Below are 12388 nucleotides of genomic sequence, written 5' to 3' on the forward strand. Positions count from 1 at the left end.
TCTTCAGACAAGCCTCTCCTACGGTGTACACCGCAACCTTTTAGCAGAAGAGCCAAAGGCGTAGGTTTAATGTATCATCTCATGTTTTAGCCACAAAATACTTACTTGGTTAGTATTTTAAATACCACGACATACCGTACCCTGAGAATTTACCAGTGTCTGTCTGTTTTCGAATTCAACAAGTACGTATTGCATGCCTGATTACTTTAGCTGAGAAATTTATTATGCAAGGTAATTTTACATGCATTACAGGTCTATCGCTACCCAGCTCGGGGCGCTCTAATTTAATGTGCTCATTGTTTTACTCTTGAAGCGTTTTGGTTTTTTTTTTGTAGTGAATGTCTACCCGCCTGGTACACCGCAAAAGGCAGACAGGTATTTGCACAATTCGTTAATCGCTTGTTTTAATTGTGCGTTATTTTTGTGGGGGTTTGTTTGTTTTTAGTGTGGGCTGTTAATACGTTTTCTTGGAATGATGGTAGCCATTGGTAGAGTTTGGCTGTACTTCTCCACAAGGTATGGGATGCTGATTGAACAAATTACTCGGCTGCCCAATGAATTGAGTGAGGTATTAGGTAGTCCCTAATTATATCCTGTCATTACAGGGCCTACTACAGCTCTGGGCCATTGTGGGACATGTAGCCACTGTTTTCCCATACACTACTGATAGCGTAGGGACAACTTGAGCTCCATTCTCCTCTTCTAGACTGCTGCTAGCCTCCTCTATCCACATTTTGGACTGATAGCCCCTGACTCCATAGGGTATGTGTTGGTATGACTGGACTATCTTGTTTTTTTTTTTGTTTTTTGAGGTATTATTTTTGGTTTTGTTTTAGAGTGTGTATGTGATTGAGTTGGGCTGGCCATCCCTTCTTTTTACTCTAGGCTTATTTACTGGGAGGCTGTAACCTTATTCTCTGGGGTCCCCCCTCCCCTTTCCTTAAACTTGTATTTGGGTACCTCGTTAGTGCACTGCATGTATGTTGTGAATCATTTTGACACCACATGAGAGTGCTGATCATCCAGCCTTGCTGTGTTCCAGAGTGTGTGACATTCTTATTGTGTTTGCTGTGTGTACTCCTAGGGTGCACCCCAATGTAAGTTTGGCCTATGCCTCCCCCTCCCCTAGCGATTGTATTTAGCGCTGCAACTCATTTATGTATTTTTGGTTTTCTTTGGTTTAGTGGTTTGGTCTTCATTATAAATTCAACAGAGGGGACAGCTACACTCCTCTGGACCTCTTCAAGTTGTTCTTTTCAGAGGATGTTGTGGAAACCCTCTGCCTGAACTCTCAACTATCTCTATTGACTGTTTATGAGCACATCTTAGAATATCCATAGGACAAATCACAAATCTCATAATAAATGAATTTTAAAGATGATAGAATTTCTAGTGGGGGTGGGGTTGTGGGAAGATGGTAAAAGACATGACTCACAAAAGGCCCGTTTTTGTGGTTTCTTCTTCTGAACTGGAGCAGTAGACCTAAAATATCTGTAATTCATTAAAACTCCATACCTGGTCAGTATGCTTCTTGGTGGCAAAGATGTAAATTTCATTGGGTATCTTAAATGGGAGGATGAGGAAATAAAATTGCACACTTCCCCTAATGACACTAAACTACATTTAAGTGATTGTACTGATTGTTCTGGTAATGCAAAAGGAAGAAATGGAGGAGTTGACCAAAAATAAGTGACAGTCATTTTGTGAAGAACTCTCCATTAAAGATCTACCATTTTTGTCACAATCAATCAAAAAACATAATTGCTATAAGACCATCACCCTTTTCAACAACTCTGGAAGCTTGGTGGAAAATCAATAAGATCACCAACCACCCACTTAATCCCTGTAAACTCACACCAGTTTGGAACAACTTGGATTTCTTAAGACCACCTTCATAAAGGAAATGGAAAAGTGGAAAAAATGGAGAGGTACAGGAATCACCCACATACACCACCTATATGAAAATGATAAATTCTTAACCATCTATGAACTAACGCAGGAATATGACATCACCCAAGAAAACTTTTTACAGTATCTCCAAATTAAGAAAACACTTAAAAATAAAATACAACTATCCAACAATAATTGGCAACCACCGCCATTAATAGAAAACATAGTATCCATTTCAACATCTAAGAAACCTTTATCTAAACTATATAAAGTCATATCATCACCAAAAGAAAAAACACTATCCATCACAATTACAGACTGGGAAAAAGATTTAACAATCAAGACTGATCTCAATTTCTGGAAACAAATACGTAGCAACATCTACTCCATGATGAACAACTCCCAACTACAGCTAATCCAGTATCCAAGATTATGCACAGAACACACATCACCAATCGCAGAATGCACCTCATGGGCTTCACTGATACAGATGTCTGCCCACAATGCACCCTCAACACAACACAGATTGTTATTATCTCTATTACTCTTTTTGGCAATGCACACCAACCCAAAATTTCTGGAAAACTGTAACAGTTGAACTCTTCAAATTTCCCCCGTCACATTCCACTGTCCCCATCTCTTTGCCTTCTAGGAGGCACACCCTCCTAGAATACACTCGCACACCCATCAGTCATCTTCCCAAATATCACAAGACCATACTCATCACCTTGACCATAGCAAAAAAAAAATAATAATACTCCTTAACTTAACTGGAACTACGGGCACAAACTCTCAATGTTGCAATGGCTTAATCTGTTAATAGACTATCTCTCAATGGAAAGAATCACAGCTAAAAACAATAAACAATTGAAACAATTCAGTGATACCTGGGAACCCATCCTTGTAAGTCTCAACTTGCAGACAAATTGACTCCCCGGCATTCCTTTCTTTCCTTCCTTATTTATTTATTTATGTTATCCATTACCAATACTCATCTGCTGTCATTATTATTATTATTATTATTATTATTGTTGTTGTTGTTGTGGTTATTAATAATGCTGTTATTACTCTCATCACGTACGATTATTTACCATTGTAACTATTATTATTATTATTATTATTATTATTATTATGATTGAAGATTATTAGACCCAGTGATGTTTTGTGTTGTATGTTGTGTTTGTATGTATGTTTATCTATCAATAAAAAAAAATTAACAATGAGGTTAATTTCATTTTACAATTACAATATGTTTGTGTACAATGAGATGATTGTTTGATAGGAGTCAAACAATATGCAGCAAAGAATGCTTTGATCATGAGGCTGTGTTGTAGAGCACTACCCAGCCCTGCCCAATACCCACTGTCCACACATGAAATGCTTCTCCAGCTTTACAAAAAAAACAACAACACAAAGCACCTATGACTGTCAGCAACTGAAATCAAGCTGTCTTGGGGTTATGGTATGATGCACAGCGAACATCAGTGTTTTAGGGTATCACTTGTCCTCTCAGATTGGGAACACACTTGAATATTGTAGCAATATAATGTACAATATATATTGGATGTAAACATTAATGCACCAGTATACTTCATATACATATTGTATCCATCAATACCCATACAACTATAGACACAAAGCAAAACAACTGTAGAATAAATGTTCTTATTATTTGTTCTACAATAACAGAATTATATGTACTTTTGTTACCATAGTGGCATCTGTCTGTATGCCTCTCCCATGAATTCAATAAATGTATATTTTTTTTACATAACAAGCCAGCACGAATCCACACACCTGCCAAATGGTATAGCCCCTGTCATGCTTTGATTAAAGAGAAAAATACAAAATGCAATATACTAGAGAACAAGAGGATGTCGACACTAAACCACTGAGAGAAGATTTTATCTGCTGATTTTTGAAGAAGAATATGGCAGGCTCCCACGCTTTGATGAACTGCAAAGATGAAGAATCAATGTGGTTAGCAAGGCAAACACCAAGCAATTCTTTGCATCCTTCAAAAGAAGTGCACAACATTAAAATTTCATCTTAGATGGAGGAAAAACAAATGGCAAGTGTCAGATACAAGAGAAGAGTTATAGAATCAAACTCTGCGTTTCAACTTTGTTCATAACATGAGACTGCATAAAGCAGCAATTGGAGCCGTGTAAACAATAATGAAAGATATAGGTCACCATATTCCCTGTGGGCCTGTGACTAACCTCTACAATGGGCACAAGCACACTCACACAGACAGACAGACAGAAAGAGAGAAATAGAGAGAGAGAGAGAGCTTCTTACTTTATCAACAAAATATGACAGTAATAATGATTTTAATATGTTTAGTTCATGCTTTCCCCTAAAATTTTACATCTGTGCAAAATTAAGCTATTTGGCATTAAATCTCTTTTTTTCTGTGAGGTACATTCCCTGACAGCCCTTCACTTGTGTAAGCACTGCCCACACAGTGCCACACCCGCATGTAACTTTCAGTACGAACCAGAGGGCATCCACAGCACCAGTGGCGCTATTGATCCCCCAGTCACAAACACTGCGTCGATTTTCTGTCTGAAGAGCCCTCCAGCATATTCAATTAATGGACAGCACCACCAAAAATAGTGGACCCACAACCAGCTCCATATGGGTATAAAAGCCAGCCAGCTGCTCAGTAAGTCATTGCTTGTTTATGTGGTCATCTTCTTTGTGGGTATCCATTGATGTCACTCACATCAAACATAGCAGTATTCTGCTAGGAACTATCTGGTCATGCCTATAAAAACACATTCATAAACTAACCCCTAGTGACTGGAAATCTGTGGTAAAGGGTCATTAATATAGCCTGGATCTGGTGAGGACAAGATGAGTTCCTTTTTCCGAAGTGAGGAGATGTGCCTGGTTCAGCTGTTCTTCCAAACCGAATCGGCACACTACTGCATCAACGAGCTTGGCCACCTAGGACTAGTACAGTTCAAAGACGTGAGTACATTTTTCACATAGCGGAACAGCCAGTATGGCTGGGGAACATCCACTGGCAGTCAGGTTCTGTACATGTTTTGTACAGAAACATGCACATGCACATGCACATAATTGTTGATTTGGGGTATTTTTACTGTCAAACAACATTTGTTCTGTAGTGTAAGGAATTTCCTTTGGTAACATTGACAAGAATATTTAGGGTTATTCTGAAGTCAGTCGTCACTTCATTGCACTTCTTTTTTTGTGCTGGTTTGCATTAAAGTATCGTTTTGGGGAAATGTTTAATTATGATCATTATTGGTTAATATATCAATGAGATGAAACATTCAAAGAAAAGTAAAAGATTTGGTTGTTACTGTGTAAGTCACCGTAGGCTGATTCGACTCAGCCATTTTATGACCTGTGCTCAAGTGAAAATGGATGTTTTGAGCAATTAATACACACTAATGACATCATGACTTTTACACCATGTGTCGCAAAATCTCATCAAGATCAACACTAGGGTTGTACCTGAAGCCAAATATGTTATTAGGCTGTGAACAGATAATGGGCTTCAAACAGGTAGCTTTTCTCGTAGAATGTAGCATTCGGTATTCACATGCATTTTTTCTGCCACCCCCACTGCAAGAAACAGAATTTTGGAGAGCAATGCACTGAAGCACACATCTGACTATTCAAAGCTTGTTTAGGGAGAAAGGGCAGCTTTTTTTTTTTTTTTTAAAAAGGAGCCTTATTTACACACACACACACACACACACACACATATCTCTGTGCTTCTGTGCAGCAGTTTGTCTTTTCCTCAAGCTCTGTTTTCCAACCAAGACTTTATTTATCTTTCTTAGTCTCCTATTTTTAAAATTTGTATTGTTTTTCTTTGATTGATCTAAACAAAATTGATGCAGGTTATGGTTTTACAGTACTTTACTACACCCAGATGGTTGGATGGAACATCCATGCTAGCTAATAGTGTCTAGCTTCCACCCTACTAGGAAACCAACAAATGGTTAGCAACCAGCACATTGTATTATGTGTGTAAGTTAGCCTACCCCTTGATTTTTTTTCCATCAGCTGGATAAATTAAATTGTTCACTAACATTAATTATATTAGTCTGCAAGGTTAGTTGTTAAAGTAAGTAAAATATTTCCTCCTGGCTCTTCCTCACTGTTACCTAATTTTCATATTTTTTTTATTCACACCCACTTCTGATTTCCTCAACAGTAATAAGAATATAGATATAGTACAAATATTTTGTGGGTCTGACAGCCACAGATAGTGAACTCTCTGTACACTAGTAATTGAGACCTCATCGTGCTCTAGCTCTTGTTCCAATACATCAGAAACATCAGACCAGAGCCCATGCATTAGTGATTCAGATTGTTTCAGTTTTTATTTGTTTGCCAGGGGGGGCATTACCCACTGTGCTCTGAAGTGAGACATTTTCAGAAACATCTCAGGCTGACTTTCTAGCCATGAACACAAGTTGTTGTTAGAGATGAATCGAAGCTTTGTGTAGATGACTGACTGACATTGTTAGTTTGACACATATGTGTAGAACAACATGTTGATTGGTATGTATAAGAAAAAAACAACTGAAAAGAAGGGAATTTCTTTCTTATTTTATAGTCCTTTTCCTATTCCTCCTGCCATATTTATTTTGTTACGTTCACACGGAATAATTGTGTTTAGGTGTTGATTGTTTACACATGTCACTTTTCAGTCAGTGGTTGGTCTCTTTCTATTAAAAGGCAAGTAGAAAGAAAGGTGAGAAAATATTGTCAACAATTCACTGAGTCAAGCTGGTAACCTGTAGAAATGGTAGTGGAGACGGGTTCATAGCTATAGCAGCCAACTGTTGCTATAGGTATAGTTAGAGCTAACAATGACTATACAGATTCACAGCTCCAGCAGCAAATTGTAGCTATACTGTCACTACACAGATTCATAGCTACATCAACTAATAATTATTATTATTATAACATCTATCAATTATACTAAAGCTCTCCTTCTCCACTCCTCTTTTATTTGTTCTCTCCTCTTCGCCCAAATACTTACCCATTCAGTAATATAGACTTAAAAAAAAACTTTGTAGAACACTTGTATTTCTGATTAAATTTGCACTGTTTAAAATAAGACAACGTATGTATGCACTCCATTCTTCCTCTCTTTTTAGTTAAATCCTGGTACAGTGGCCTTTCAGAAGAGGTTTGTGAATGAAGTGAAAAAATGCGAAGAGATGGAAAGAATTCTTCGTGAGTATAACTGTTTATGGTCTTCATTGGCTGATAGCAAAGAGGAACCTATTTTACATCAAGAAGCACAAAAAGTGTCAAAGTCCAGAAATGTGTGACTTGATTTGCTAAGGTTCCATTTCATGCTCCACTGCAAAACTGTTTACACCAATGTTTCTCAATCCTACTCCTGGAGGCCCACTGTCCTGCATGTCGTCGCTGTCAGGCAGAAATCTTGTATCCAGTCCAAAACTGTTACTTTTCAGGAAATGAAAAAAACTCTGTGTTTTTAAAATAATTGAATACGGCACCATCAAAGTTGGTGTTGTGTCTTTATATATGGTCAGATACTTGCATGTGTCATGTTATTAATATTTTACCAAAATCAAGCTCAAATGGAGTTATGAGGTTTTTGACCAGCGAATGTTACACGTTTTGTCCGTCATTGATTAGAACGGCCACATCTGAGGCCGTAAGTGCATCGCATTATGTTATCATCAACTTACAGGTTACAAAGTTTGTAGCTATGCGTGTGCTCGGTTTTTCCTGTCGTTGGTCAAAATCTCTTGTTATAAAAGATTAAGTGCTATAAAAAGGCTATTGAAGACAGTATTGGCTGTGACTAGATGGCAAATGCTAGACTAAACTGCACTCCAACCTACCGTGATTTGCCTGCACTCTTCTCCGCTCCCACATGTCTCAGGCCTCAAATACATAAATCATTAGCCTTTATAGACTTAGTGTTTCTTGAGTAAAGAAAGCACTGTACTTATTCAAATAACCAGTTATTTATTTAGCCTTGCATTGCAGCTCTTGCATTACAAACAACCAGAGACTGTGTCCAAACAACTGCCTACTACTGCTGTGAATTCTTCAACAGTACAGCTAGCTGCTATACTTCATTTATCATCGCTGTTTCAATAATGGACAGAGTTTTAACTGAGTTTTCTAATAAGTATTACTTTCGATGAAGTAGGGATTGATCTAGCTAGCTATGCTAGTCTCCTCAGCAAACACTTCCATCTATAATCACAATGTTAACATCAGAGCTAAATTTGATAAACAGGTACACTGCATAGTTTTAACTGTTTGCAACCTAGGGCTAATTTGAAAACATTTTATTGAGCTATTTGCCTCAGACGAAGTCAGACGAAATCACCTCGTCACTGTTTACCTTCAGCTCTGCTGTGTGCACTTAAATCAAGATGGAGGCAGGGTGGAGCTATGAGGTTTTGCCAACAGTTTGAGGATCCAATGGAGTTACAAGATTTAGTCACAAGCTCTTTTTAATACTTTTCATTGGCTAAATATTTGTAAAACCCACAGACAGACGTAAAGTATGACCAATAGCATTGATTTATGAAAAAAAAAAAAAAATGACGAAATATGGAAATACGAGGTTTCCGCCCGACAGCGACTATATCTTCTATCCTTGCTCCAAACACACCTGATTAAAATTAGTGTACATGACCTTGATTAAATCAGGTGTGCTCAGCTAATCAAAAGTGCCACTGATGAATTCAGTCAGGTAGGTAGAGCAGGGAAAGATGGAAAACGTGCGGAGCAGGTGGGCCCCAGGAGAAAGATTGAGAATCAGTGGTTTACACAACCATTTGACCTTATGCCTGCCTTAGTTTCTAGTAATATACAGTCGTAATATTCAATAATACACACACAACAATAATGATCACATTGACACATGACTATCATTTTAAACATATGGATCAAGATATTAAACAATTTCAACTTGACCATTCAACCATTTTCCATGCATATGTCATCAAGTCTTTGGAATGAAAGAATATATGAACTGTGGATTATTAATAATGAACCTGTCTTAATGTGAGTGTCTCTCAGGAATGTCTCTCAGGGTTGTGCCATCATAATTACTCTGATACATTGTACCACCAGAAAGAAATGGGTCACATCTGATCTGTATGCTCTATAAAACCTCCTGTCAATACAATTGTAGCTTCACATCTGACATAGCAGAAGTACAAAATGGGAGAATAATTGATTTCAGGCATACTGTCTGAAAATATTTTTGTTTTATAGTACTGCACAGAGTTGGTGGTAGAAATGTATCAAAATATTATACAAACCAAACTCTATTTCTATTTATTTTTCTTCTTCTCTGTTTTTTGTATTTTCTTTCACAGTGGTGCCAGTTATCTATCTGCTCTTTATTATTGTTTTGCTTCAGCTATGTTTACCATACAGAAGAACAAGTTCAGAGTAAGAATAAATGTAAATAAATGCATGTCATTCAAATGAAGAAATAATAATGAGATTGCATTGGATTAGTGGATACAATATGATTACTATAGTCTTGTGGCCAAATATGTAGCTTTTAGGATGGAAATGTCCAAACAATTCTGTGTTGAGGTGATAAATTTAAGTATACTGGTTAAAATGGAGACCAGAAAAAAGAAAAAAGATCTAGTCACACAATGGTCTGTGCTGTCGTGAGGATAGTGCTCCTCTGAGGTCACTTGCTTTTCTTTGTCCTCTTGTCATCATTTGGTAGCCACATGCGTTGTACCGCTGGGCTGTTGTTCACTCACAGCAGGCTCTCTGCCTCTTCAGCATCCTCTACCACGGGGTGCTTCTGTGTGTGCACTCAGCTATTCTTCCTGTATCCACACACCAGACAGACAGAGGTGCATTTTGGCTAGTTTGGATTCTGGGAGCAATGTGCAAGACCAGTGGGGTGGAGTTCAGGACACACTGCTATAAAACCACTGCGCTGCTATAACTGCATTGCTACCCCTCTGCAACACACACATGCTTAGACTGACATTTCCCTCCATCCGGCTGACTGCATTGCCCTGTATGACTGGAATCCCAACACTATCGAGCTATCGTTCACTTATGCATCACTTGAGGCAGTAACAGACAGAAACATTTCTCTCTCTGACATGCAACAGGTAATTTGCAGTCTAAAGCATAACAACATGCAGTTAGGAACAGAATATGACCGTTTAATTTGAAACTTTCGTGCCTCAGAGTTTTAAAGATTTTAGAGTATCCTGCCTCACACTATAATAATATTGTAGCAGATGTCAATCTAAAAATATAATAGGATGACACAGGAACATTTGTCCCACACATTTTTGAACAACTAATCCTAGTCAAATCATATTTGTAACAAATTTTAATATAATATTGGAAAAACATATACAGTATATCAACATCACTGTATGTGAATTTGCTTAACTGTGTTAATAGAATGTTTCTGGATTATATTCTTTATGTGGGTCACTATGAATCAGCCACTTAAATCCTATGAGTTGCCATAGTTTACCACTCATCAACACTAAAATTTGGGTTAGCCTGGTTGTTTAATAGAAGGGTCAGTTGGAGAGGTCACTGCCCAAGAGATGTCTGTTGTCTCACGGAGGTCTGAGGTGACATTTGAGAAGCCAAGTTCTATTCACAGAAAACACAGCGTTAATACAGAATAAATACTTTTGAATCTCAAATTCCAAAAGGGGCATGCTTCTTCCTACTCCTGATTCCTTTGAAGCAGCGGCCTTCTGAAAGGACCTGGTGAGCCTTGTTTGAAGAGTGACCCCTTTGCTTCTGCGGGTCAACTATTTGTGTTCCCCCCACAGGGTTCTTGGAAAAGGAGATTATGAAAACCAACATAGTCATTGCCACCAACTGCGAGAGTGAGAGAGTGCCCTGCCCCAGAGACGTTTTGGAGCTGGAGGTGAGTGTATTCATTTCTTCCTGCTGGCCACCGGTGGAGGCCTTCATCCTTGTTCACTCCCTTTGCCTCCATGCCTGGCGCTGCAGCGCCTAACAAGGATAACCAGCAGTGTGTGAGGGTCTGTTGCACGCTCTCTCCTCCATCAGCCTGCCACATCACAGCTAACTGACTGTGGCTAATCAGCTGCTATAATAACTAAGCAGATAAGCTTGGTCAGGCATGATCACACAATGGAGAATGAACCACGAAAAGGTGTTTTTTTGGAAACTGATGGAGAAGAAGGTAAATATTATTTTAGCAGCAGCTGGACTCAGAGGACTGAAATGCTCTGGCAGGGCAGAAAAACATGGTCTTCCACGGATTTTAACATGCAAGTCAGGATGCTGGACAGACTGAAGTGGGCTAGGCCCAGCAGTGTGTCAACTGCTCACGGTACTAGCAGGCAATTCAGCTTGAAGTCATTGGATTGGTGGATTTATTTCTGCAGGAGAAAATGAGAGAAATAATTAGTTCTCTGTCTAAAGGAGCAGTTTTCTGACTAAAGGAGCATCACAGATTTCTCTCCCCATATTTTATGAATGATGTCTATCACTTTATATTAATTTTTTTTTTATGAGGATGGAAAAACAGTTTGCAAGACATATTTTTAAAATATATGTATACACACAGAAGACCTGTAAACGGCTGATTCTACTTTCAACAAGTGTAGTATTCTTTTTCTAAGGCATACACACTAATGCTTTTTAAACTTGGACAGTGTTGAGCTGTTCAGCAAAGGAAAACAACTAACAAGCATTTCTTGCTTTCCCTTTCAGGGAACGAGCCAGAATTAATCCATCATCTTTTGTCCAGAGCATTCGAATGTGGTCATGCTAACAGTGTTTTCTCTAACAGTCAATTATGATTCCACATATTGCTTAAGCCCAGATCAAGTGCAATGGCATTTCTTTAAAGTCTGAGAGATCCAGCACTTCAGGGTGTTCAAACAGCTCTCTGAACATTAAAGTGTAGCTTAAGGAAACCTCTCTGCTCTTTTTCTATCCCACAGCATGCCAGCCAGCAATTTCATGCAAATTTTTCAAAGCCCAGGACAATATCCTAGTGTGTCATCCCCCAGCCACCAATGTATTGTTTAATGTCTTATCTTTACTTCATGACAAGAACCTTAAAGATAATGCAGTTTATGCTATGACAAACAGCCATTGCACATGAGACTTTGCCAGTGTTTTCTAGTTGTCTTAAAGAGAGGAAAGCACAGGGATTTTATCTGCTGGGTGGATATATAAGCTTGTTTTCAGAGCTACCCAGACCATGGCCTTTGCTTTAATTTTGAGGGCTATTGTTGGATAACCACAATGATATGACATCAAGACAAACACCATTGATATTCACAGAGATAATAAACTCATGTTTATAACAACCACATAAAGTTACAATGTGCTTTGAAGCATTCTTGTGTAAATTAAATTAATAATTTTTAAAAAAACATTGTGTAAACATTTAATTATGCAACTGATATATACAATACATGAAATGTGTATGACCTTTGTCATAAAATTAAAGTTTTAGGAAGTCACACAA

General features: G+C 38.2%; 1 protein-coding gene across 1 annotated transcript in view; it reads left to right on the plus strand.

Moving 5' to 3' along the window:
- Nucleotides 1-4749: 4749 nt before the first annotated feature.
- Nucleotides 4750-12388, plus strand: part of si:ch73-173p19.2 (V-type proton ATPase 116 kDa subunit a1) — a 53459-nt gene continuing 45820 nt past the window's right edge. Inside the window, 3 exon segments of the mRNA XM_036522659.1 lie at nucleotides 4750-4866; nucleotides 7038-7116; nucleotides 10710-10807. Of these exon segments, the coding sequence (XP_036378552.1) occupies nucleotides 4750-4866; nucleotides 7038-7116; nucleotides 10710-10807 (294 nt within the window).

The sequence above is a fragment of the Megalops cyprinoides genome, chromosome 2, assembly GCF_013368585.1.
Source record: "Megalops cyprinoides isolate fMegCyp1 chromosome 2, fMegCyp1.pri, whole genome shotgun sequence".
NCBI lineage: Eukaryota > Metazoa > Chordata > Actinopteri > Elopiformes > Megalopidae > Megalops > Megalops cyprinoides.